At 47.0% G+C, this 27,697-nt stretch overlaps 1 protein-coding gene across 1 annotated transcript; it reads right to left on the bottom strand.

Annotated features, from left to right (window-relative positions):
* Positions 1 to 313: 313 nt before the first annotated feature.
* On the bottom strand, positions 314 to 27,420 carry VPS35 (VPS35 retromer complex component). The gene is made up of 17 exons (XM_079988783.1): positions 27,305 to 27,420; positions 22,516 to 22,614; positions 21,774 to 21,870; positions 20,890 to 21,013; positions 20,393 to 20,575; positions 18,123 to 18,336; positions 16,552 to 16,635; positions 16,231 to 16,340; positions 12,229 to 12,325; positions 10,921 to 11,069; positions 9,217 to 9,424; positions 8,853 to 9,008; positions 7,695 to 7,817; positions 6,572 to 6,751; positions 4,152 to 4,391; positions 2,610 to 2,753; positions 314 to 1,485 (listed from the first exon to the last, which is right to left on the bottom strand). Exons 1-17 carry the CDS (start codon positions 27,305 to 27,307, stop codon positions 1,306 to 1,308), a joined length of 2,391 nt encoding a protein of 796 aa, XP_079844909.1. The 5' UTR covers positions 27,308 to 27,420; the 3' UTR covers positions 314 to 1,305.
* Positions 27,421 to 27,697: the final 277 nt, after the last annotated feature.

Here is a 27,697-nt window from a genome sequence, read left to right as displayed (position 1 = left end):
TGACCATTGGGTCACAAGTTCCCCATCCCTAGCTTAAGCCAAAAGGCTGTCCTTTCTTGATTTTTTTGTTTGGGGGGGGGGAGGACATGATGGAACCTTGTTCAAACTTGGACAGGAGAGAAATCCAACCTTTAAAACAGAGTGGAGAACCTGTGTCCCTGCCTGGACGTAGTTGGACTCCAATTCCCATCGGCTCCAGCCAGCACGGCTAACGGGGCAGAGACAATGGGAGCTGTAGTTCAACGGCACCTGCAGGACACCACGATGGCTACCCCTCCGCTTTAGACGCAATGGGAGACATTCGGAGCCAGACTCGTTAATAGCAACTTTATTGGTTTCACTGGTGCAAATTCATGATACAGAGCAGAACTGTGTAATGCGTTCCCCCACCCCTCTAAATTTTACAGTAACGAAGGTTATACATATAACTATATAGAGACCACAATTCATCTATTACTTTTCTCCACCTCCTCCTCTTCCTCCTCCTCAATACTATGCGGAAATAAAGTTTCCTTGATAAATAGTGCCCTGTGCACAATATTGGACTGGCCCTCCACTGCGGGTCACAGAGCCTCCATATGCAAAATATAAACTTCTGAATTTAATTTTTTAAGCATGGTGCTTTACAACTCCAGAAACATGCATTAATATATTCTAGTTTTTAAGAGGGGTGGGGGAGGGGTAGGAGGGAAGAAAAATCAGGGGGTGGGGAGGGGGGGAAGGGTAGAAGCAGAATCCAACCTATAAAGAAAATGAAAGCTCTCTGTAAAAACTAACCAACACACACCCCCTACCTATTAACACTTGCAGGTGGAAAGCCAGGTTAGGATATTAAAGGTTTCTGAGCTGGTGGGGGGGGGGGCAGAGAAGAGACGTTATCTAAGACAAATTAGAATGCAAGAGAGGGGGGGAGAGAGAGGCAGGGGGAGGCATTGCCACATGGATTTTATTTATTTTTTAAAAAAGGAAGGAATGACTTCAGCCATGCTAATTTTTCTGATGGTCTCTACAGAGCTGCTGGTCCAAGAAGTTGGGGGGGAAAGAAACCTGGTAGAAGTGGTGAACGCAAGTGCTTGGAAGCAAAGCGCTGAACACGTCGCACATACATGCCAAGTACAGAAACGAAAGCAAAAAAAGGAGAGAGAGAGAGAGAGAGAGAGCAGATAGCCTAACTTGGCACTTCCGAAAGGCACAAATCTATGAAAACTCTAGCATTGCCGTAATAAAAACAAAACCCAGGTACTGTGTTGTAAATGGAAAGGTGATCCGGTTGGGTGTGGTGCAAACACACAGGAGGCTCCCCCTCTATATGACCAGCCCTTCGTAGATAGGGCCCTCCGACTCAGGGGACTCTCTCCTCAAGCGCAGGTGCTCCAGTGTGTTGTGAAAGTGTTTGTTGATCTGTTCCGTTTCCTCGGTTGATTCAAGGTTAGGGAGGTCTTCCCGGATTTTCTGTATGAGCTGATTCAAAACCTGAATTGTCACCTGAGAAAGGAAAAGAACCAACAAAGCCCAGAATGTGAAAAAAAAAACAGGAAGTCAAAACCTTCGATCAGAAGGAAGAGAGCAATGTATATAACGAAGGCAGGATGCAGAAGGCAGCTGGGTTTATTAGTCCATGGAACTAGCCGCCAAAATGAATCATGCAGCGGTTCCTGCCCTGCAATCTGCTTTGAAGAACAGGTCTATAGAAACAGATAAAATAAAATAAAAAATATTCTGGGTGCTTCCCAGTGAAGAAATAGGTAGTTGCAGATAAGCTACCCTGCAACTACTGTTCTTCGCAGTGCTTGGAACTAAGATGATCAGGGGCAGTATTCAACTACATAATTGTGATACTGTAAGGATTAGCTCCAACACCCGCCCCCAAAATGCTCCTCCCCTCCCCTGATGCATATCCTGCAGTCCCCTAATCTGGCTATGGAGGGTTGGGGGAGTCCCCAGAACAGATTTAGGGGGGATTTTGCCTAGCACTATGTTGAACACAACCCTAAGTAACTACATAAATCAGGGATAGGGAATCTGCAGCCTTCCAGATTGTGCCGGACTCTGACTCCCATCATCCCCAGCAACTGGAGACAGACAGACAGACAGACAGACACAGACACAGACACAGACACAGACACACACACACACACACACACACACACACAGCTACTCTGTAGGTCTGCAGCCACACTGCATAACAGCTCCACAAGGCAGGAACTCGCTGCCAGTATGCTTAATGCATTCCCTCCATCACAGCTGCTTTTCCCATGCAGGGTCTTCGACCGGCTTGTGAAATATCCAGGATCTCCAAAAGATGGAACGAACAACTTGGATCCGGGGGAAAGGGAGCAGAGGGAAAACTCCACTGCTATTCAGAGGGAAACGCAGAGCTGTCAGGCTTCTATCACATATCTAGTATTTATTTAGAGGGGGGGCTGCAGTCTTTCAGATGTTGCTGGACTCCAATGCCCATCTGTCCTAGCCAGTTTGGAAGGCCAACAGGCAGGGATGATGGGAGCTGTAGTTCAGCAACATCTGGGAGGCCACTGGCCTCCAAGCCCAGCCTTCCCCACTAAGAAGACCTCCAAACACATGTGCTGTTTCAGCACTCTTCCGCTTACCGCATCGTTCTCTTTTTCGTAGAAGTAGATGTATCTGTTGAGAATTTCTATGAAGAGCTGGACTTGGAGAGAGGGGTCCATGCACTGATTTGCTATTTTTAATGCCTTTTTCAAGCACTCCATGACTCTCTTCCCGCCGTGGAGCTAAGCACCAAACAGAAGAGAGTTGGTCAGCATCTCCCATATATCAACACTTACTTTCTTGGGGCACAACTTACCCCGTTCCTGCCCTCACCCCACTGCAACTGCAACTCAGCCAGCAAGTTCCAACTGCATGCAAATAGCTACATGGTCACTGTCACCACCAACTTGCTTTTCCACCTCCAACCTATGAGTATTTACTCGGCTTAGCCCAGCCATATTCAATGGGGCTCTTTCGCAAGAAGCTATTTCATTTAGTACAGGAGTAGGGATCCTTTCTCAGCTTCAGGGTTCACCTCGGCCCAAGAAGTTATCCAAAGCCAAAGGGGCCCCATTCCTTTCCAGGGAACCTGGTAAGACCACATGCCAGCACTGGGTAGGGACCAGAGGCAAAAGTGGGCAGAGGAACATAACATAGCTTGGTAGAGTAGGGCAAGCACACACTGCCCTTCTCTAATCCCCCTCTGTTCAGGAAAGCCAAAGTTGAGAGCTCAAGGACACATTCTTCCCAGGCGAAAAACACTCAAGAGAAGAGTGTGGAGACTGGTGAAAGGTGTAGTCTGGGGAGAGTCCCACCGGCTAGAAAGGGAAGCCACGAGGGGCACTTTTGGTTCCCTACCCCTGACTGAAGCACATTTCGATTCCCACCTTGCTTCCGTCATGAAACTCAAGGCAGAGAATGCGAGGTTACCAGGCAGTCGATCATAGGGATGGGAGAGATCTTGGTTTGAAGTCCATATTGTGATACCCGTTTCATAATTTTTGACCAGGGAATATATAACAAATCATGATGTGTGTTAGGGCTGGGCGATATATCATCCAAAACCGATTTGAAGTCCATATTGTGACATCCGTTTCATAATTTTTGACTGGACAATATATTGCGAATCATGATGCGTGTGTGCGCTATGCAAAATCACGACATGGGGAAAACTGTGAAGCAAGCCAGCGCCTCTACACAGCTCCATCTTTATTTCAGACATTGTGATATATCAGTTTGTCACAATTTTTAGCTGGTGATATATTGCGATGCTGAAAACCAGGTATCGCCCAGCCCTAGATTCTGTCATCCAGGCACAGATCAGACTTACGCCTGCTTAACTTCAGAAAGTTTGCTTTTAGACCACAGAATCAGAGAATGGCGGAGTTGGAAGGGATGCAGGTAGTCATCTATAATCCAACCCCCGCAACGCAGTAATGTCTTGGGACCACACAGAGGACCACAGCCCTTGGCACATGGACAACCCCTCAAATCCAAGTCAGAATCAGCACCAGCAAGTGGAAAGGCTGGGCAGATTCTGGGACAGTAGCCGACTCCCACCCCACCCCGAGAGCAGGGCCAGACAGCTGCTGTGCTTCCTGGAGCTGATGGAAGAGCTGCGGTCCAAGTCACTCCCTCACCTCCTCTCCGTTCTTGTCCATGTTCCGGCCGGACCAGAAGAGATGGGCGCAGGTGCTGACAGCTCGGCACTGATCCGGCTTCTTCAGCAGCTTGGAAGCCGCCAGGGCGCACTGGGTCCTCAGGGGCTCGTGGTTCTCCTCGCCAAAACATTTCATCCGCTCAAATGTCCCAATTATCAAGGTGATTGCAGCCAGCTGGGCTTTTGAGTCACTGATTTCGTCTTCGTACAGAGAGAACGCCTAATTCAGAAGAGAAATGAGGGAGGGAAGGAGGGAGGACGGACAGCCGGAAGTTTTGATTACTGGTTTGTGGCAATTCCTGGCTTTCACAAAAACAAACGAGCGAAGAAAGCTAGAGCTCTCAGCTCCCTGGAACACGAGAAAAGGGGATGTTCAAGACGACTTTCTACAGCAGAAATGGGGAATCTGAGGCCCTGAAGTTGTTTTAACTCCCATGATCCCTAGCCAGCAGGACCAGTGGTCAAGGATGATGGAAACTGTAATCCAAAAACAGCTGGAGACCCAAGTTTGGGAAACCCTGGCCTATATGATCCCCTTATACCACTTTTGTTTAGGACAAGCCTAACTCAGGTGTTTTATAAAGTTGATGCGAGTTCTAATCTGTTTTTAGTCTATTTTTTTAAAAAAAAATATTAGTCGTAAAGTACTGTCAACTTTTCTTAGTGATCGTGTCATTATTTTATCTTTGGTAAACCACTTTTAAGGGTTGTTGTTGTTCTCCAATCCAGCGATGTACAAATTTTATGAAATAAATAAAAGTGTTTGCATGGCCTTTTAGGAGGACGAAGTAACGTATTTTTCGCTCTATAAGATGCACCAGACCACAAGATGCACCTAGTTTTTGGAGGAGGAAAACAAGAAAAAAAATATTCTGAATCCCAGAAGCCAGAACAGCAAGAGGGATCACTGCACAGTGAAAGCAGCAATCCCTCTTGCTGTTCTGGCTTCTGGGATAGCTGCGCAGCCTGCATTCGCTCCATAAGACACACACACATTTCCTCTTACTTTTTAGGAGGGAAAAAGTGAGTCTTTTAGAGCAAAAAATACGGTACTTCTCTGATGTCTTGATGCCATGCTTCTGGCCAGACTCCTAGCACACTGTCTAGTAGCACATCTTGCTCTGCTTCGTAGGATCAATTTCAGTTGGATCTCCTTGCCAGGAGAGGGTGGCTATACAGGGTCTTTTGTGCTTTTCAGGGAGAGCAGGGAGTGGGTTGAGCACCCAATTCCCATGTGCAAAGTCTCTGCTTCAGTACCTGAAATCTCTGGGTATTAAAAGGGTCTCAGGCAGCAGAGCTGGGGAAGCCACCTGGATTAAGATCCAGAAAAGGAATTACCAGTGAGACACTTGAATTAAGTCAGGCTCACTCAAAGGCATCTTCCTACATTCACTGTATTGAAGTTTATCACACACATTTCCATTCCATAGAAAGGAAGGACCGAGCTATGAAAACCAAATATAGTCCATCAATTGCAGACATCCAATATAGGACTTTGAGAGAACAGGCAAATAAGGGGTGACATGATAGAAGTTTATAAAATTATGCATGCCATGGAGAAAGTGGATAGATAAAAAAAAAAAAAATTATCCCTCTTTCCAGCTAGACTTGTGACTATATAACACCGGTCCTGAAAGACCTACATTGGCTCCCAGTACGTTTCCAGGCACGATTCAAAGTATCGGTGCTGACCTTTAAAGCCCTAAACGGCCTCAGCCCAGTATACCTGAAGGAGAGTCTCCACCCCCATCGTTCAGCCCAGACACTGAGGTCCAATGCTGAGGACCTTCTGGTGGTTCTCTCACTGCAAGAAGTGAGGTTACAGGGAACCAGGCAGAGGGCCTTCTCGGTAGTGGCGTCCGCCCTGTGGAATACCCTCCCATCAGATGTCAAGGAAATAAAAAACTATCTGACTTTTAAAAGACATCTGAAGGCAGTCCTGTTTAGGGAATTTTTTAATGTTTGATGTTTTATTGTGTTTTTAATATTCTGTTGGGAGCCACCCAGCCAGATGGTGGGGTATAGATAATAAATTATTATTACTATAATTATGTGACACTAGAACTCATGGACATCCCAGGAAACTGGGTCTAGAAGATTCAGGACACATAAAAGGAAGTACTTTATGCAGTACATACATAATCTACAAAACACCTTCCCATAGGAGGCAGTGAGGGCCACCAACTTGGATGGCTTTAAAAGATGAGAAAATTCATGAAGGGCTATTACAGGGTGCTCTCCAGTAGAACACTAATTAGGTTCTTATTCAATTAAGGCTCTTGATCCAGCACAGGGTTCAACCCCATAGAATAAGCATGTGCAACTCTGTTATCAGACCAGTCTACACATCGAACTTATGTTTTTTGAAGGAGTGGGAAGAAAAACCTTTGCTGAGCCCACCTGGGACATGAATTCGTAAGCCACCGTTTCATGGTTCTCAAACCCGATCTCTCCTGCCGCCAGCGCCCCCTGGAGGAACAGCCGCAGAGGGAGCTCTGCCAACTCGGCCTTGATCAAAGCGCTGATCGTCTGGTGCGCAAACGAGAAGATCTTCTGGCATTTCTTTTCCCATTTGTCATCCTAAAAGCGGGGGGGGGGGGGGGACCATCCCAAGACATCAAAGGAAAGTACTGTGTCAAAAAAGTATGACAGAAAAAAGAAGCAAACTTGGTAGACAGGGCCAAGAAGAGGGCTCCACTTAACATTTCCACATTATCTGCAACAAGAACTGGAATTCCACAACCTGAACAAATTATGGAAAACCAAAATCTGCGAATATTTATATCCCACCATTCGGCCAAGATGGAACCCGAGATGACAAGGGTTCCAGTCCCATGTAGATAGGGTCAAGGAAACAGCTTTTTGTTGTTGCTCTATTCCATGTGGGGAGCAGTTCCTGAAAGTTTTAAGATACAGTGGTACCTTGGGTTAAGAACTTAATTTGTTCTGGAGCTCCGTTCTTAACCTGAGGTACCACTTTAGCTAATGGGGCCTACCGCTGCCGCCACGCAATTTCTGTTCTCATCCTGAAGCAAAGTTCTTAACCCGAGGTACTATTTCTGGGTTAGCAGAGCCTGTAACCTGAAGCGTCTGTAACCCGAGGTACCACTGTATTTAACCTTTGATCACTGAATATGTCTCTCTCCCTCTCTCTTTAAGCACTTCCATCTCTTGCAGCTTGCCATTTTACTGCCCTCTTACTCAACTGTTTCTACCCAAGCCCTATCTAATGGAGGATTAAAGGCCACTGACGGCTGCCAGCCATGATGGCTATGCTCTGCCTCCCCTTTCAGAGGCAGCAATGCTTCTGAATACTAGGTTGCTGGAAGCCACAGGAGAAGAGAGTGCTCTGGTACTTGAATCCTGCTTGCAGGCTTCCCAGAAGAAGCCTCTCCCTGGTTGGCCACCGTGAGAACAGGATGCTGGACTAGATGGGCCACTGCCCTGGTCCAGCAGGCTCTTCTTATCTTCTTAAGAGAGGAAAAACCTGTTGGGATTTACATCTTGGGCTCGGTTCACTCACCACTTTAGAATTCTCCTTATAGCGGAAAGCGAGCTGGTAGGCTGCGAAGACCAAGGGGGGCAACGTGAAACGGATGCGCTGGTTTCCTCCCGCGCCAAAGTGTTTCCGGGCCGTGTTTAAAATCTAAATCAAGAGAATATATGTATCACACGATGATGTGTCCATAACTGACGGGAGGCGCCACCCCCACCCCATCCGAAGAAACAAACACCCTGCTTTATGAACTAAATAACATGCATCAACCTGGGTTGGGAAGATCCTTGCATCACAGGAGGTTGGACTAGGTTTACCTCCCACCTCTACAATTCCACGATTCTACAAGTCAGCAGGCAATCTTGTTTGCCAATGTGCACGCACAAGAGAACAATGGCTACGGAGGAATCACAGTTCAGTAGCAAAGCAGATTCTCTGCATGAGGTTCAGTCCTCAGCCCTTCCAGTTTAAAAGAAGTATCAGGTTTACTTCCTTCACACAGCGCAGAGTTAAAACTGTGGGACTCCCTCCCACAGGAGCTAGGGATGGCCACCAACTTGGATGGCAGAAGAAGAAGAAGAAGAAGAAGAAGAAGAAGAAGAAGAAGAAGAAGAAGGAGCAGGAGTTTGGACTTGATATCCCTCCTTTCACTCCGCTTAAGGAGTCTCAAAGCGGCTAACAATCTCCTTTTCCCTTCCTCCCCCACAACAAACACTCTGTGAGGTGAGTGGGGCTGAGAGACTTCAGAGAAGTGTGACTAGCCCAAGGTCACCCAGCAGCTGCATGTGGAGGAGCGGGGAAGCGAACCCGGTTCACCAGATTACGAGTCCACTTCTCTTAACCACTATACCACGCTGACTCTCTTTAAACAAAGATTTGACAAATCCATGGAGATGGGGACTATTGAGGGCTGATGACTATGCTCTGCCTCCACAGTTAGAAGCAGCAACGCTTTTGAATGGCAATTGCTGGGAATCACAAGTTAGGATACAGTTGTGCAAAGCAAGGGCCACTAAGGGGTGTGGCCAAGGAGGGGGTGTGTGGCCTGGGGAGAGCCCCAAGGGTCAGAAAGAGTGGTTGGGGTGGCTGCATTCAGCCCCTGGGCCCAAGGTCCCCCACCGCTGAACTAGATGAGAAAGCATCTCTTTGAAGCAGCCCCACTGCAACGCTTTAAAGAAGCCATACCAGGTACTGCTGATCAGGATCGTCGGAACGGAGGAGGTGAATAAACCTGCCCACGAGGCCCTGCTCATCTGCAAAATCCTCGGGATCTGGATCCTCAGCCGGCTGGTCTGGCTGGTCCTGGATCAGCGTCGACACGAGGTTCATGATGGCATCTACCTGCAGGAGGCGAAGGATAAGGGCAGTGAGGCCCAACTCATGCTCCCTGCAGCTCAGTATACAACACATACTGGCCTGGATCAAACAGCCATGAGCCCAAAGGTTTTAGGCAGGCACCAAAAGAAATACAACTAAGGTATTCATGCCAACAGGGAGGGGGCAGTTCTGAAGTACGGGTGCTGCCAACTCCATTACGCTCTTTCCCTACCTGGTCTTGGGAGACGATTTCCGTGTTGTAATCCAGCACGTTGCTGAGCACGTAACAACTCATGCTCTTCCTGGACTCGTAGTCGAAGTACTCAAAGAGCGGGTGGAAATGTTTCAGTTTCAAGACAGTCAGGACATTGTTGTAGGTGTCAACCGGGATCTTCAAGAGCCTTGTCAGCTCCTTGGATACAGCGCTGCTTGTGGCAATGCTAGAAAAAAGAAATGAATTAAGAATTAAGAATTAAGCTGGCAACAATGGACTGGCATGTATCAGGTTTCCTATAGTTTAGGACACAGGTGAAGAAGAGAAGGGATCAGGATCTGTTAGTAGATTTCTGGGTGATTTTCAGCAGAGCAGCAAAGGTTTTCTTGACTCCCAGTTGTTTTGATAACAGGAACAAAGTGACTCCACGCCCCCAAATTATATTACTGAAATAAAGCATGCCTAGGAGTAAACCAGGAGTAAAAACATTAGGGGACGCAGGTGGCGCTGTGGCTTAAAGCCTCAGCGCCTAGGACTTGCCGATCGAAAGGTCGGCGGTTCGAATCCCTGCGGCGGGGTGCGCTCCCGCTGCTCGGTCCCAGCGCCTGCCAACCTAGCAGTTCGAAAGCACCTCCGGGTGCAAGTAGATAAATAGGGACCGTTTACCAGCGGGAAGGTAAACGGCGTTTCCGTGTGCGGCTCTGGCTCGCCAGAGCAGCGATGTCACGCTGGCCACGTGACCCGGAAGTGTCTCCGGACAGCGCTGGCCCCTGGCCTCTTAAGTGAGATGGGCGCACAACCCCAGAGTCTGTCAAGACTGGCCCGTACGGGCAGGGGTACCTTTACCTTTACCTTTAAAAACATGAGTATGGAAGGGCTGTGAGCTCTCTGGTACTCTCACAGAATTGAAGAGTTGGAAATGACCCAAGGAGCATCTAGTCCAACCCCCTGCAATGCTGGAATGGCAACTAAAGTTTCCCTGGCAGATGGCTGTCCAACAGCTGCCTTAAAACTGCCAAGGAAGGAGAGTCCACCACCTTCCAAGCTAGTCTGTTCCACTGTCAAACAGCAATTACCCTCAAAGTCCTTCTTAATGTTTAGTTGGAATCTCTGTTCTTGTCACTGGTTCGGGTTCGACTCTCCAGAGCAGCAGAAAACAAGCTTGCTCCATCTTCCCTGAGACAACCCTTTGTATATTTAAAGACTGCTACACTACCACCTCTCAGACTCCTTTTCTCCAGGCTAAATATCCCCAGCTCCTTTAAATGTGACCCCATGAGGGCTTGGTTTCCAGACAAGTTTGGTTTCATAAACCAGTTTCCCTAGGCTCAATATTCTTTTCTTTCTTTTCTTTTGCTGCAGGAACCACTCAAGGGCCCTCTGGCTTCCGGAGAAAAACAACAAATGGATTCTATCCCCTGGCCCCGCTTTTGGAAGCTGACATCTCAGGAAAATAGAGGGGGGGGGGGGCGGACAGCAGAAACAGATCTAGAAGCAAAGTGATATTTGCCCAATGCAAACATTTAGACCTCCTGTTGTCAAGGTTCAGCCATTCAGCAACAACTCATTGTTAGGACAGAACCATCTGCTGCACTTGGAAGAAAAAGAGCCGGGCCAATTTAGCCAGGCAGACTTAATTGGTTTCGGTCCCCTTCCGCCCACCACCCCCAATTAGCAGGGAGCGCGGCCTGCTCTGCCGCGAGCCAGACGGCCTCCACTCACTGCTCCAGGTTCAGCTTGTTAAAGATTTCCACCGTTGTCTCCAGCACTTTGTCGACATAGTCAACACGATCCGGGTAGCACTTCATCGCCAGGTTAATGAGAGAGACCTGAAGCGACACCACGTCCTCCGAAGGCATATCTTGTCTAGACTGGAGTTGCGGACACCGCAGGGAAAATAAAGAGGAGATCTGCATGTCAGGCGGCTGCAGAAAGGGCACTTGCATTTATTACATTTATAATTCACGCACAGACACAGGGCAGCATTGATGGGGGGGACGGGACAGGTGGTCTCTCCTTCAGACGCTGCTCAGGCCCAGGCTTGTGCAACTTCTGCAAGATGTCTACGTCAAGGGCCTACACGCATCGGGACTGGAAGAGGCACTCGTACGGAGACTCTTTTGGATTCCCAAATGCCTTCTTAACACACACAAGCACTGCTGAGGCACTCAGACAGATGTGAAAGGGCTGGGGGTGCATAAAGGGAGTCCCAACACCAGCTTCTCCATCCCAACCTTTTCTGCATTAAGCAGTCAGGGACCCTAATTGCAGGGAGGCTTTTCATAGAATCACAGGACTGTGGAATTGGAAGTGCACCAAAGGGTCATCTAGTCCAACCCTCCCCTCAGAACAGTGTTTCCCAAACTTGGGTCTGTTTTTGGACTACAACTCCGACCATCCCTAGCTAGCAGGACCAGTGGTCAGGGATGGTGGGAACTGTAGTTCAAAAAACAGCTGGAGACCCAAGTTTGGGAAACACAGGCTTAGAAGAATCTTTCAGATTTTCCCGTGCAACAGAAGGAAGCTGGGATGGAGCCGATAATAATAATAATATAATAATAAAAAAATTATTACTTATACCCCGCCCATCTGGCTGGGTTTCCCCAGCCACTCTGGGAGGCTTCCAACAAAAGATTAAAAATACATTAAAACATCAGTCATTAAAAACTTCCCTAAATAGGGCTGCCTTCAGATACCCTCAACACACTTCACTAGGAGCAGGAAACCTGGACTGCGGGCCATATTTGGCCCACCACACCTCCCCATTTGGCCTGTGAAGTTGTTTCAGGTAAGCCACACCCACCAGCCCTACACCTGATGTCACGCATGACACCAGAGGTGGGGGCGGTCGGTGCCACTTTGAAGGGTCTCCAAAGCTCACTGAGAGGACCGGGAGGGGACCCAGCCCAGTAGCCACTTTTGACTTGGACTAGCCAATCATCAGACTCAGCAGCTGCACTTGTGGACTACCCAGAGTAAGTCCGAGTTTTTAAAAAACTGCTGAGGGATGTGGCCGAACTCTCCACTTACCTGTATGACAGTAGCCACCTGCTGGGAGAAAATGTCGAAGAGCTTAATGTCAGCAGGGATCCCTGGCCCATCCTCTCGGTGAGCAAAGAGCGCAAGCCTAAAGGAAGGAAAGGAAGTTTGGGGAAATGTGATTTGCAGGCCAATCCTACTCATAAGCAATACCCACCGAAGCTCTTTCCCAAGTCAGGGTGCTTAAGGGTTGGGGCATTAGTATCTACTTCCTCCCAAAGTAAAATCTAGGTTCCTAGAGTGTACAGACAGTCTACATTTTAAAAATATCCAACGCCCATTTAAGAGCACATTGCTTCCACCGAAGAATCCTGGGAGCTGTAGTTTGTTAAGTGTACTGGGGATTGTAAGTCTATGAGGGGGAACTACACTTCCCAGAATTCTTTGGAGCGGGAAATCAGTGCTTCTAGTGTGTGTTGAATGCACTTTAAATGTATGGTGAGCCTTACGTCTCCTAGCCCCTGTGGGCATTACATTAGGAAGCATTACATCAGTACGTGTGGCCCTTCAGATTCTTGGACTACAGTTCCCATCATTCCTGACCCATTGTCCCAGATGGCCGAGGCTGATGGGAGTTGGAGTCCAAAAATGTAAGTGCTCCTGAAGCTTTGGAGAGCTTGAGTCAGAGATGCAAATCTTCCTGTGCTGCTCCTTCTACCGCGGCTTGCATAAAACCTTTATTGAACCCATTTTACCAAATCTGCCAGGGCAATCATTTTATGTCCTTCTGCTCGGATCAACATGCATTTGTACCTCTGAGTGCAGCCAAATATTCTGCTGCAGTGAGCGAAACCTGCCAGAAACTGATCCCAGACACTTCATAAACATTTTGCTCTTTGGCTTTTGAGGCAGGATTGCATCTTTTAAGTTGACGATGCCCATCCAATTTTTACTCTAGGTTATTATTTATATTTCTATTTATTTATCTGTCATTTCACATTTATGCACCACTTGACTAAGAGAAAGAAAGAAAAAACCTCAAAGAGGCTTACAAAAATGATAAAACAATAAAATCAGTAAGAAAAATGTACACCAATTAATTTAAGACATTCGAAAAGGTAAAACAACTATAGACTAAAAACAGATTAAAACTCGCATCAACTTTCCAAACATCTGTGTCTAAACAAACCTGTTTTAAGGTAAAAGGTAAAGGACCCCTGGACGGTTAAGTCCAGTCAAAGACAACTATGGGGTTGCAGTGCTCATCTTGCTTCAGGCCAAGGGAGCTGGTTTTTGTCCACAGACAGCTTTCCGGGTCATGTGGCCAGCAGAACACAGTGACAGAAACTAGAACGCATGGAAATGCTGTTTACCTTCCTGCCACAGCAGTACCTATTTATTTACTTGAACTGGTGTGCTTTCGAACTGCTAGGTTGGCAGGAGCTGGGACAGAGCAATGGGAGCTCACTCCATCGTGGCGATTCGAACCACCGACCTTCCAATCAGCAAGCCCAAGAGGCTCAGTGGCTTAGACCACAGTGCCACCTGTTTTATCAGGCACCAAAAAGGGTACAGTGAAATGCCCCCTGCCAACAAGGAGCTCATCCCATCACTAGCCCCCCATTTCTGAACACCTGTCATTAGCATACACTGTTATTTTAATTTCTTGCCCACCTAGAAATATACTTTGCCCCTCCTGTGCCACCCTATATTTTTTGTTTCCCCCTGGTCCCGCCACTGGCTTCCGAAGGTGGCCAGGTCGCAGGCCTTCAAAAACCAGATGTGTGCAAACTTATCCACAGATTTAAGCCAGCAAGCTGAGCAAGTCAGTCTCTTCCTGCATTAGAGGCATTAGATACCAAAAGGATGAACTTGGGGGGTGGGGGGGTGGAATCTGTCACGTGCTTGGCTTTTAACACTGGAATTAGAGAAATAAATGGATGGTTTGCACCTGCATCTCTCGCCATTTCAAGCTGCAGAGAGGACTGGATGTTCCAGAGAAATAACTGGGGAAAACACTCAAGCGAGAGAGTACAAAAAGTCACCCAAAGGTTGCCTGCTTCATGCTGTACAAAGGCTTTTCCCACAGCAATGCAAACCTGCGTGAGTCAAGAGAGGTCGCCAAAGCAAAGCCACCTCCAAACATACAGGCGCTCAGCTCACTCCAAGCGGCTGAATCACCCATTGCTCCCACACAAATGCACAGCTTATCCCTGCCCGCCATGCAAAAGCAAACTTTTGCCAATATTGAAAAGGCAATCAGCTTTATAAACACAGACACCGATGCAACCACACACATTTCTCGGAAAGATGCTGATAACGCTGCCATCCAAGCTTGTATCCAACGCTAGACAGACCTACTTGGAGTAGAAGCGTATGAGCACGACTTAATTGGGGTCCATTCACTTCAGTAGGTCTACTCTGAGTAAAGCTTAGCTGGCTGCAACCAACAACTTAAAAAGAGGTGTCTGATGGATCGGGCCCATGGCTTCATCTAGTCCAGCAGCCTACCGGATGCCCACAATGGGAATCCAGCAAGCTGGACCAGAACACAAGAGCCGTCTCCCCTCCTGAACTGGCATTCAGAAGCACTGTTGCCTCCAACCATAGCTATCCATCTGCAGAAAGGGAACGGAGAAAGGCAAGAGGGAATGGCAGAACTCTGCTTCGACATCTCCCAAACCACCATGCCAAAACCTGCAAAACAGGCATGGCTGGCTAGCTTAACAATCCATGTGAAATTCAACCTTCCTGTTGCCTCTATGTGTCTTATTTCTTCTGCCCTCCAAGCACCCAAACCCAGCAATACCCTTTTCTGACAACAGCACATGGCCCCATCCTGTTGGCAAGCTGTCGGCATGGACAAGAGCCTTTGCTGGCTTGCAGACATTCTTCCCTCCTCCCTATCTTCCTCCCTGCCAACAGCACACAACTGCTACTGTTTAAAGCAGGAGTGGATAACCTTTCCAGTCCGGGGGCTGCATTATCTTCTGGGTAACCTTTTTGGGGCCACATGCAAACGTGGGCAGAGCAAGGGATATAAATTTCACCTTTCAACCTAGGCTGGTTTCTGCACACGCCCTTCACGCAGGCAAGCGAGAAGCATTACTAGACTTCAAGCGAACATTTCAGGCAGGAAAAAACACACATGGAAGATGTGAAGTAAGGGCAGTGAGGGCTGTGGCCTGGGAAGGCTCCCAAGGGCCAGAGAGAGAGATCCAGAGGGCCTGAGAATCCCTATCCTGGTTTGCGAGTGCTAGATCTCTTCTGCACCCTCCAAAACAAATATCAGATAAAACCTCGTTTCCTTAATTATGATTGTGAAGAGTGGGCTCTTGAAAGGCACGCCTGCTCCAGACAAGCGTTCCACCTGACCTAACCTCCTGTTTTGTAATGGCTATTTAAGCAGTTTTAATTGCCGTGCTGTTTTAACTGGCTTGCTTCATCGCACATTTTAATTGTGGGTGTTTATTCTGATGGAATCGCTATATTGTGTATTTTAAATATGCATCTTCCTGCTTTGGTTTTATACTTACAAGCCACTCAGAACTCCCCTTTGGGAGTTAAGCTGCATATAGCTTAGCAGCAACATGCATTCCTCCTTTAACTGCAGCTTTTTTGCTCAGCCTTCACTCTGGCTCCTTCTTCTCAGTCTACTGCTTACTCTACTCCTGCTTCCGCTTTCTAATCAAACTCCCAGTCCAACTTCCCTTCTTACCAACAAGACCAGCTTTCCTTTTTTAACCCCCAACTGTGTGTTTTAATCCCAACAGAAAGCTACACTGTCTTTAAGACTTCCCTGGGTTAACTCTTGCCAGCCTCCAAAGAAAGGTTGTGAGCATTCCATGACATCACAGGAGCTCCACCAATCACTGGAAGGAATCACATAAGTGGGGGCTTTTTTTGCTTAAGATAACAAGACTGCATGGAGCAAAGGACCTGGAAACCTTGAAGAGAAATTCATAACTGGGAAAAGATAGATAACCTGCTCTCTCTGAGTGCCTATTGGCTTCCTCCCCACCTGCAGTGTCATTAAAATGCTTCCTTACGCACCTGTCAATTAAAGCAATGATGATATTCTTCACATTCACATTTTGGTGCAACTCTGCACAGGCTCGTAGAAAAGGGTTCAAGGTCTGGAGGTGAAATTCATCCGGGAAGACCTAGACAGAACAGGAAGAGTCAGCTGGCTGAGCAGAGCAGGGCAATGGTTTCTCTATGCTTGCCATACTTCCCATAGACTCACCACTATGCCCAGTTGGTTCCTATTTCCTTGGCCAAGAAGAGTTGAAAGGAAGAAACACCCTGCATGCTGTTATGTATTGGCCATGCCACTTAACCAAAGCCGTCTGTAATCTCCCTCTGCAGGCTCACCTGTATGATGCACTCCATGAGGTATTCCTGAGCTAAGGCATCCCTGCAGTTGACAACTTGCTCCAATATGCCAGGCAAGACAATCTGGTCAGAAGAAAAAAAAGAGCTATGTGTCAATTCCCTCCCTTGGGCCTTCTGCAAGCTTGCCCGCTTGTTCCCATCTCTAAAATCTATTCCCCACTTAAACACTTCTCCCAGGATGCACGTACCCAGACCCTCCAAGACCCTCATCTGGTGTTTCCCTCCAAGACTTGGAAGGCTACTTTTTCCCTTGTCCACTCCCCTACCACCAACACAGAACGCTTTCTGGAATGAGGCCTGCCTGGTGTCACCACCAAGCTTTCCAACACCAGTTTAGGACTTTCATCTTCGCCCCGGCACTTGGACTGAAAGTGATCCAGCTGTGTCAAATTTTTATGTTAGCGTTGCTCAGAGTTGCTGGTTTGTTTGTTTCCTGTGGAGGCTGCTGGTGGTTTTGCTACTGATTTGTTAAATTTGATGGCTGGTGGTTGATGTTTGATTTCGTGTGGTTTTTAAGTTGTATTCTTAGTTGCCTGGAGCAGAGGCTATCGACCTTTTTGAGTCCATGGCTCCCTGGACCAACTACATTCTTTCTGCAGCATCCCTCCATCTCCCTGTAGGGCTCAGGAGCCCAGTTATGTCACCCTTGCCTGCAGAGCTGGCAGCCCCAACCCTCCCTTGTGGAGTGTTCCCTCAGTCATCTCTCCTCTCCCCTCTCCTTGGGAATCCTCTGAGCAGCTGCAGTTGCTGCCCCTGGTCTCTTAGCTGTCCTCCCCCCCAACCCAAAGAGAAGTGACTCCTCCACAGGGGCCTGGGAAGCACCCCCTGGCCAGCCCCAGAGGCACCATTCACCTGGGGAACCTGCAGCCAGGGCTGCTACGACAAATAGCTGTGCAAGCCTTGGGAAGGCAGAAACATGAGAGGGTGTCAGAGGAGGGAGGGAAGGAAAAAGGGACAGAGGCCAGTGTTGCCTGCGGCACCCCTGACCATCATTCAAGGCACCCCAGGGTGCCATGGCACACTGCTTGAAAACCACTGGCCTAGAGAAAACCCTCAGTTAGGTGACTAACAAGCTGAATTAAAAGCTATGACTACTGGGGACAAAATAATAGAACTTAATTTTCTGCAGCTGTAAGAAACTACAACTAACCAATTCATTTTTATTGTTGCTGTTCTTCTTCTTCTTCTTAATAGCATATTATCACACTTTTTCATAAAAGATTACCCAGAGCAATTTACAAAGTAACACAAAAATTAAAACTGAAAGAAAATTGAAAAACACCTCCATAATGTACGTAGAAAGGCAGGTTTAACACAACCCAATGGCTAAAAGATAAGCAAGAAAGTGACCACAAATTTACCTAAACCCCTCCAAATTAAGGGACCAAAGCCTGGTTGAAAAGGAATGATTTTGCCTCTTGCCTAGAAATAGACACAGTGATGGCACCAGGTGTGCCTGAATACAGAAGATCATTTCACAAGCAGGGAGCCACACCTGAACAGGAGCCACACCTGAACTGGAGCCAAGCCAAGCCAAGAAACCATCTCACCTGCTTATATCTCTCCACATTGACCCCTTCCAGCTGACTCAGCCGAACCAGGTTGGTTCCCACCAGGATTCTCAGCTCCTGCCTCTCGCGCTCCCTCTTCTCTCGGTCACGACTGTGTCCCTGGTGCTGCATTCGCACCCAGAGCTTGTTCATCTCAGCAAAGTTCAGCAGCACAAAGTCCATGGAATCGCTGATGTCCCCGGTCGTTTCTTCGCTGTAAAGTCAAGAGAGCAAGCACTTCCTTTTTACGGGTGTACAGGAGGACAGAGAGGATTTGCTTTCAAGATGAGGGTCAAATCCATTTTTTAAATAAAACAAAGCAGCATCCTCTTTGAACCATGAAGAGAGATGCTCGTTAAAAAGAGCCCTCTTTGGGCTAAATATATGCAGCTTGAAGAACCCCTGTCTGGATTTAAACACACACTGGGAACCACTCCATTTTAAAAGCCTGTGCCGGATTAGGGAGAAAGCCGCACACTGTAACATACAATTTGCATCTCTTCGAAACAAGATTTGAGTGTCCTTTTCATGGACATGAAGCTGTGCTCCTGTACATAGTGTGTCTCTTCCCATAGAAGTGCTCAGCTAGGGAGGTTTTGTGCATGACAATGTATCAGGCATTGGGGAGAAGGGGGGATCCTTTCCTTTCAAGGAAAAGTAGGCAAATAAATCAATATAAACTTAGCTTTTGTACAGTAGGCTAGTTTCTACACACACACAACCTTCTCTATCTTCCATCCAGACAAACAAGAGTCCGTCTTAGAATTCAAGGACACATTCCACCCTGCAGAAAACACTGCAGGAGGGGAAAAGGCAGGGCCACTGATGGCAGTGCCCTCGGTAAGAGTCCCAAGGCCAGAGAGAGAAGGCTAGAGGGGCACATTCCACCCCTGGGGCTGCAATAGAAGATCAGCTCATAACGACACTTTGGAGGGCCAAGCTATTTTGTTTCTTAAACAGGGAACGTAAGCGAAAGAATGCAACCAACTTGCAATGTTCAGCTTCCTGGGAAGCAACTTGCATAGCTGGCAAACGTCCCAAAGCAGAGAGCCAGGTTTCCTCCCCTCCCCTGCCCAACCACGACTTAAGGACATCAGAAGAGCTCTGTGTAAGTGTAGTCTAAAAAATAAGGCTTGAAATGATCCTTGCACAGTTTTGCCCCTAGCAACAAGTTTTCTCCCCTGCAACTGACTTCTCTATTGGACGGGCTCTGAAAGAGGTGGCTGTTACTCTGTCCAGAGCAGACAGGAAGGAAGGATTCTCTGTACATCATTTTTTACTTTGTTTTCCTTAGACCAGCAGTTGTATAAGTTGTAATGCTAACTCTTCAAGTTAAATATTTTAAGCAGAACTAGAATGGGTGAGGTGTTCACTCCCATGTGGGAATTTGCCAGCAGATGAGCTGAACTGAGAAAGATGATCCTGGTAGACTTTCTTGGCCGCTCTGCAGACAGGAAAAGGAACCTCAAATGATTGGCAAACTGCACGGAAACCCTGTTGGATCAGACCAAGGGCCCATCTAACTCAGCATCTTGGGTCTCAAGAGCTGCTGGAGACTGTGTCTGTGCTCTGGTCCTGCTTGCCAGCTTTCCATAGGGGCATCAGCTTGGTCCACTGAGAGAACAGGATGCTGGCCTGATCCAGTAGGCTCCTCTTATATTCTTAATACAGCCATGGCAGCTAGCAGCCATTGACAGCCTTATCCTCCCATGAATTTGTCTAATCTGCTTAGAAAGCTGCCCAAGTTGGGAGCCATTGCTGTTATCAGAGGTGAAATTGGTAGCTCCTGATTGGACTCTCCATTTACACTCCACCGTCTTCCATCTTGGAACCAAGACACAGGGGTCTTAGGTGACCTCTCTTCCAGTAACTACCGTATTTTTTGCTCTATAAGACTCACTTTTTCCCTCCTAAAAAGTAAGGGGGAATGTGTGTGCGTCTTATGGAGCAAATGCAGGCTGCACAGCTATCCCAGAAGCCAGAACAGCAAGAGGGATCGCTGCTTTCACTGTGCAGTGATCCCTCTTGCTGTTCTGGCTTCTGAGATTCAGAATATTTTTTATCTTGTTTTCCTCCTCCAAAAACTAGATGCTTCTTGTGGTCTAGTGCGTCTTATAGAGCGAAAAATATGGTAATTGCACCTGCTGCTGCTACCCTCAGGTGACCTCAGCCCATGCCTGGGGAACAGGCAGCTTTGCTCCAGTGTCTGCCTACCAAACACACGCAACACACTTATGAAAGCTCCACTTCTGCCCCACCAGGCTCCTTACTCTGTCTGTTCCCCATCATCAGGCAAGATGTTCCGCGTGCACTGAAGGAGATAGTTGCGCAGAAACAGGCCCCTCAGAGGGTGCTGGACACCACGGCACATTTCCACCAGGTCTTTTAAGATATCCTTCCTGGACTGAGGAAAGGACTTCACGTAGACAACCCCAACGGTTATGAGTAAATATCTAGGGGAGGAGGGAGGAGAAAGAGAAACGGTTAAGGATACTTAAGTGAAATCACAGAAGCAAAAGCAACCTTCTCATGCGCTGTACTCTCTGGATGTTTCGGACTACAACTCCCATCGTGTGGTTGTTATGGGTGATGGGAGTTGTAGTCCAAAACATCTGCCCAAGTGAGGCCACTTACTTGCTGCCCACCAAACAATGCTCCCTTCTACCACAAGAAAATTTCAGGTGATATGGAAAAGCTACCGCAGTTGCAAAAAGCAGATTACTGGGCCCAGAATGCAAGACGTCACCCTCGATTCTTATTTACTTACAGCCGTGGGATGATGTTTCCAGCATACTGCACCAGTTCATAGAGATCCGTCACCTTCCTTCCCTTGGCAAACTCATCCGTCAGGTACACCTCCAGGTAGTGTAGCTCATCGGAGATCGCCATATCTTTTCCTTGCGGTTAAGGATTCAGACTAGAGCAGCAGGTAGGTGATATGCTGTGTGGATGTGTGACTACCCAGAAATACCAAGGGAAAATCAGTAGCCCTGGAAGAGTTCAGAATTTAAAGCAGGTGAAGGGGACAGCGGGAAGGAAGGCGCTGACATTTCAGAGGGCAAAAAGTTCAAGTCTTCAAGCAGAGATAGCTAGGCAAGAGGAAGAGGGAAAGACTTTGAAATCCAATGGTTCCCTAAGTGAGTTGTACCAACCTTTGCAGGTGGTGGGATTACCTAGGAGGCAAGCGGATGGCAGGGAGTGCTGGAGATGTAAATAAATATTAGCTGGTATCACTAAATCAAGTTCATCAATTATGCTGAATTAATTCAACTTAATGGCTCAACTGGATTTCGAATAAATGTGCGTGTAAATGTTATTATGTTTTTATTATCCCTAGTGAGTTGCGCAGACCGCTCTTCTGAATAATGCTTTTAATAGGGATGGGGGCACTGGGGATTAATTTGTGGAACCAAGGGGGCGGTAGTCTGAAAAAGTTTGAGAACCACTATGCTAACCCAACCTTGAGAAATGTAATAAATAATACAGTTCTGGATTCCCTGCATGGAAGCAGGGATTTGGGTCATACGATGAGCAAGAAAATCACTCCCATTGTTCCTCCATCTGCAGGTGTTGTTCCAAGTTCATTCCCTCCCTATCACCATCACCCCAAACAAGACTCAGCTAGCTGTAAGGTAAGTCTCAAGAGGATACAGAGCTCATAATAGCTCTTTGGGGAAAGCATTGAAGTCCGCAGCTCACCAAGCATGTTAGAAGCATGTTTCAGGGCATCCATTAGTTTGTTCTTGTCCTAACAAAACAAAACATTTAAAAGTAAGATTATTGGTCGCATATCTCATTTCCCAGTTAGTTCCCCTCCAGGCAGTGACTGCCTTTTGTAACTTTCAGGAATATCCAGTGCTCTGGAGGCCAAGGAGCAACCTGCCAATTCACCCTTCCAGAACAACCCAAAATATATTTTTGATATGACATCTAGGCCACTATTTTGAATAGGCATTCAAAGGCAGTTTTACAGCAATAAGATTATATCCAAAGATAAATAAAATTAAAACACAAAACACAAATAAAACAGCAGAAGCTGAAAACACAATGTCAGAAATCAATGAATTGAGAAGAAAAAGAAATGTAATTTTATGCTTAAAAATGGTTGGAGAGGCAGCCTTTGGGGAAGAATACTCCAGAGCAGCAGCCTGTGGTGTTCTGCATTGCCTTGAAGAGATGGGTCTTCTTGGCAGACCTTAGTAAGTGGTAGCTTCATAGGGGAGATGGCGCTCCTTAACAGACACTGGGCCAGATGTTGCTGTGCTGCAACACCCATCATCAACGACAGCTGGCTGAGGATAATGGGAGCTGCAGTCCAACAACATCTGAGGGGCCTGAGGTTGAAGAACTCTGGGCCCAAACTATTAAGGGATTCAAGCCCCACAGTTCTTACCAAACACCGCTTCATTTGGAAGGACTGGACCTTGACAGCTTGAATGGCTTCATCCAGGAGCTTCTCTTGCTCATCCTGAGGAGACTGCTGTGTAGTCGGCTAGGAAAAAGGGGTAAGGGAAACAGGTGATTACTTCCTAGCAAGAACATAGGAGCAGGAGCTGCTGGGTCAGAGTGATATTCCACCTAGTCCATCACCCCGCTTCCCCCAACCAGAAACCAATCAGAAACCTTCAAGCCCTCCTTGTAGGCTTCTAGGAAGCTACCATTCTCCCCTGCTGTTGCCCCCCAGGAATTCATTTCCACTGGCGTGCAATCTTCGAACAACACAGGATCCCTATACCTCTGCTGTCTGATGTACATCCTTTCATTTGCTTTACTGGGTTCATTACTGTATGGTTGGGGATCCACCCTGCAACTTTGTAGTGAAGGGCAGGTAAGGAACTTCTTAAATAAGTAAGTCACATGGCTAAATGTCGTTTATACGGCTCCATTCCACTTGGAACAACTCTCCTTCTTTCCTAATTGCAGTGGTTCAATCTGTTCTCATAACTGTACATCATACTGTTGTAACCCCACCTAGAACCTTATGGAAAGGGGGAGGTCTTTTAAGGCAGCAGCTGATCACCCTCTGCTCCCTAAATCTGTCTAATTCTCTTTTAAAATAACCTGAGTTTAGGGGCCCAGGAGCCCATCTCCCGGCAATAAATTTCTTAAGTTAATTATCCATTGTGGGAATAAGCTAATGGTGATTTCTTGTATGACCAACGCTACTGGTGATGACTGATGGAGAATGCTGCACTTAGCTGCCCAAGAGTAGGCAAAGACAACCAGACGCTAGGATCAGCAAGGACCTGGGACTGCAGATGTAAAAGTAGAAAGTCCATTATGGCCATAGAGAAGCACACTCTCACCCCACCCACCGGCCAAAGAACTGAAGGCTGTGGGGCTGGACGTGCGGTCTTTGTTTGACCTGTACTGGTGCAATCTGTTGTAAGCCACCTTGAGGATTCCTTGATTGAATGGCAAGATATAAACACCTCACAGTAAGTAAATAAGGTCCTGCAGAGTGTCAACACATGGGATTTTCTTCCAAGGTAGCACAAGAAAGTCCAGCCTAGAAAGGATTTCACATGTCTTGCAAAGTTTCCTTGTTTCCATTTAATGAAATGCCAATACAGCCAACTTTTATAATGGTTTTATTTTTCTTGGTTACCACATTCAATGATTTACCAAAATTCCAGAAGGAAATACATTTCTTTTTGTGTAGAAAGCCAATTACGGTATGTTCCAAGTATATTATTTTGAATAATTGTACTCTGTGAAGTACATTTGCTTTTAGAAGTCCATGCTGTTATATTCTCCCCGCCCGCCCCCCGTATCTTTCAGTAATCTTAAAAAATATATTCTATAGCCATATGTATACTGACAGCTAACAATCATGACTCATTTCCCTCATTTCTTGAAAACACGCCCAACACTCTTAGTTTATATTTTTAAAAGTGTATCATTTAAGACACATTTTCAAGACAACCTGACAATCTAAGTTTTCAAACAATGCAACATAAAACATAAAACACAGTGGAGACCCAAACTGCAAGCTTGTCTCTACTTAAAAAGTAAAGCCCATTTAGTTCACTCATTCTCAGGTGAGTGAGTACAGGGCTGCAATCTAAATATTCTTGTATTCCTCAACTTTGGGTCCCGAGAGGTTGTTAGACTACAATTCCCATCATCCTCAGCTAGCTTAGCCGATCACCAGAGATAATGGGAGTTGTAGACCAGCAACATCTGGGGACTTAGGGTTGAAGAACACTGTCTTCACCCAGCCTTCACCAAACTGGTACCCTTCTGCACAATCGTGCTGGCTGGAGTGGATGGGAGTTGGGAGTCCAAACTGGTGCCCTCCAGATGTTTTGGTATCCAACTCCCATCAGCCCCTGCTGGCATGGTCCAGCTACTCTATGTCAAGGCCTCTGAATGTCCCCATAAGCAAAAGTGTTTCTAGCCGACACCCAAAGACCATTAACCTGATTTGCTTTATTGTACTTTCATATTCTGGAAGCCACCCTGGGAATTCTGGTGGTGGGGACAAGTATATATCCTGATAAATTAACTATATAAATTACAGTTGGCGCCAGATGAATAGAAATGGGGAGGGTTCCAGAAACGAGGATGCCACCCATGTCACATCTGATGGTGCAAGCACCAAGAGGAAGACCTTCAATGATGGTCATAACAGCCAGCAAGGCAATCAACCACACAGAATAAGCTGACAAATTAATCATCACTCTTGGTCCAGCCATTTCAACAAGCTCCTTGAGTGAAGATGATTTATCCCTGCTCTGATCTGAAGATTATTCATCCCTACCATTTTCAAACACACTCAGAGCTTTTAAGTTCCTCAGCTCAAGATTCAATAGCGTTCCTGACCTCCAACCATCTACCTCAGTGATGGCCAAACTTGGCCCTCCAGCTGTTACTCCTATCATCCCTAGCTAACAGGACCAGTGGTCAGGGGTGATGGGAATTGTAGTCCCAAAACAGCTGGAGGGCCAAGTTTGGCCATCACTGATCTACCTCAATGCCAGCTTTTCCATACAGCTGCATAATGCAGTCTTCCTCAAAGTGATACTCATCAGATGTTTTGGATTACAAATCCCATCAGCCCCAGTCAGTGCTTCCAAAAGGTGGGGATGGTGGGAGTTGTTGTCCAATAATCTCTGGAAGACTCCATGTTGGCTATCCCAACACCAGAGGAAGAGGTCTCTTTGGGCTCAAAGAAGGCGCCTTTCCAACAAAAGAATGGTACACAAGAAAGCTACCCAAATCTAGGAGTTCCTGTTTGCACAAACTTATGTAGGGCTTTGGGGGGGGGGTGCAATTAGCTGGTTGTTGATCGAGGTAACTTTTTCATTGTTCTGATGTTCTAACAATTTTAAAATATTTGCACAGTATTTGACCACTCAGATGCCCAACCGCTGATGCAACACCTAACAAGGTCTTAAGTCACACATGGTAACAAAAAATATAAACGACTCCAAGGCATGAATGGCTCTCTCACGAGCCCATCAAATTCATAACCTTTACTGTTGACCCAGATTTCACATTTGTTCCTCTCTTTTGTATGTTATTTCTGTATCTGCATATGAAGAAGTTTCTATGTACACAAAGCACCCAATGTAAGAGCAGGGAACCTTTGGACCGCCAGATGTTGCCAGACCCCCATTTCCCATCAGCCCTACCCTAACATCTCAGTATTTTAAGGTGCTGCAAGACTCTGTACTTACTAGGGCACTACTAGATAGTGTGGGGCTTACTTCTGAGTAGGCTCCCACAGGATGGCAGCATTAGTCATGAAGGAAGCCACACCTGGGGCTATTTACTGCTTCCCTTTTCTGGAAAAAGTATTTGCTAGCTAAGCAGGGCCTTTGCAGCTCCACATGAACTTGAGACTTCCTTAATTCAAATGGTCTTTTAATTTAGCAGTTTAAATTACTTTAGTTGTAGAGTGCAATTCTAAGCACACTTCTTGAAGATAATAAATCCCCATTGAGCTCAATAGTAAACATACTTAGGATTGTGCTCAACTTCTTTTTTTGAAGTGTGTATTGTGGGGGTTTAAAAAATAAAATGTTTTATGCTGTACACTGTCCTGAACCTGAAACAATAAAGAGTGGCATTAAAATGCTCAATTATTGTTTCATTTTTAATATTGATGTGTTATATGTTCGTCCCTTTTCAGAGCCAATCCCTTATAAAGCCATGGAGAAAAATGAACATTACAGTACAAAGCACTGAGTGGCCGAAGACAGATGTGTAAGAGATTCTTAAGATCACCAAAATTCTCTTAAGGAAAGGCATTAGTAAGAATTTGGCAGACATTCTCAGTGCCAGACGTGAAGGGGTCCAAATAAATATTAACCGGAAAACTTTCACAACTGTGAGGCCACCACCAACAAGGTCTTCTGGTGAATGCTAATGAACCTAACCAAATTCTCCAGTCAGTACACAAGCACATATCCAAGTCTTGGATTACAGGCAGTATCACAGGAGTGCAGGCAATCTTAAAGTAATTCATTCCCAACCAATTTAGGGTAGCCTTCCCCAACAATGTGCCCTCCCATCAGTCCAGGTCAGCACAGCTGCGCTACCTGGGAATTACAGCCCAAAACATCTCTAGAGCAACAGCGGGGAACCTGCACTACAACTCCCAAAGCCTTAGCAAGCATGCCCAATGGTCAGAGACCACAGAAGTTGTTCTTCAGCAACATCTGGAGGGTCAAAGGTCGCCCACACCTGTTCCAGAGGTTGAGGAAAGGTGGGCTTGGGGGGCTTAAAGGTTAATACCAGCCCTTTTGAGTTGCGCTGAGAAACACACCAGCAGTCAGCACAACTAAACACAAAAGTCATGTCGCGTGTTCAAACCTCCCGTCCCATTCACTTTTAGCGCCCTGACAGCTTCCTTTGGCAGCAACTGAAGTTCCCCAAGCCGTCTTCAAGATGCAGCCCCACGGAAAGCACATTGCAGTAGTCCAGCTCTGCAGTTTCATTTTGACTGCAATGCACCCAAAGAACACTTAACGTTGGCGATATAAATAGACCCAATTAACTGATAAGGCTTAATAGATTTAATTGGGGAGGGGGGTGAATAACCAACAACAGCCAGGCCAACAGCCTTGCCCCATAGAAAGGACTGCGGAGGAGGAGGAGGCCTGAGCAGCCCCTCTTGCAGGGCGACCCCCACCCCCCACCCCTCTTTACCACCCCCTTCTTTTTTTCTTACTCACCATAGTGGCGCGTCGCTCACTGCAACCCCCGCAGCGCTTGCAACAAACCCCCTCCTAGCTAGGCGCCTGCTCAGCCGCCCCCCCACTTCCCACCACTGTCATGTGACAAAGGAAACCCGCTCGGGACCCCGCCTCTTTTTCTTCTACTCTCGCTCCCCATTGGCCGAAAGCCGAAGGGGGAAGACTCCCTTCCGCTGCAGTGATTGGCTTTCGGGAGCAGCGACGGACGCTCCGCTCCGCCAATAGGACCTCCACGCTTCTCGGGCTCGTCTTCCTGACTGATTAGGTGCCTCTTCACCAGTCCCTCCTCCTGGACAGCTGTAATAGGATGGAACGGCGCTACGTCACGTTCCGGAGAAGGAAGGAAGGAAGGGAAGGAGTGGGTTGAGGAGA

The sequence above is a fragment of the Podarcis cretensis genome, assembly GCF_951804945.1.
Source record: "Podarcis cretensis genome assembly, chromosome: 8".
NCBI classification, from domain to species: Eukaryota; Metazoa; Chordata; class Lepidosauria; order Squamata; family Lacertidae; genus Podarcis; species Podarcis cretensis.
The sequence above is the reverse complement of the archived record's forward strand: the minus strand, read 5'-3'. Positions and strand labels throughout refer to the sequence as shown.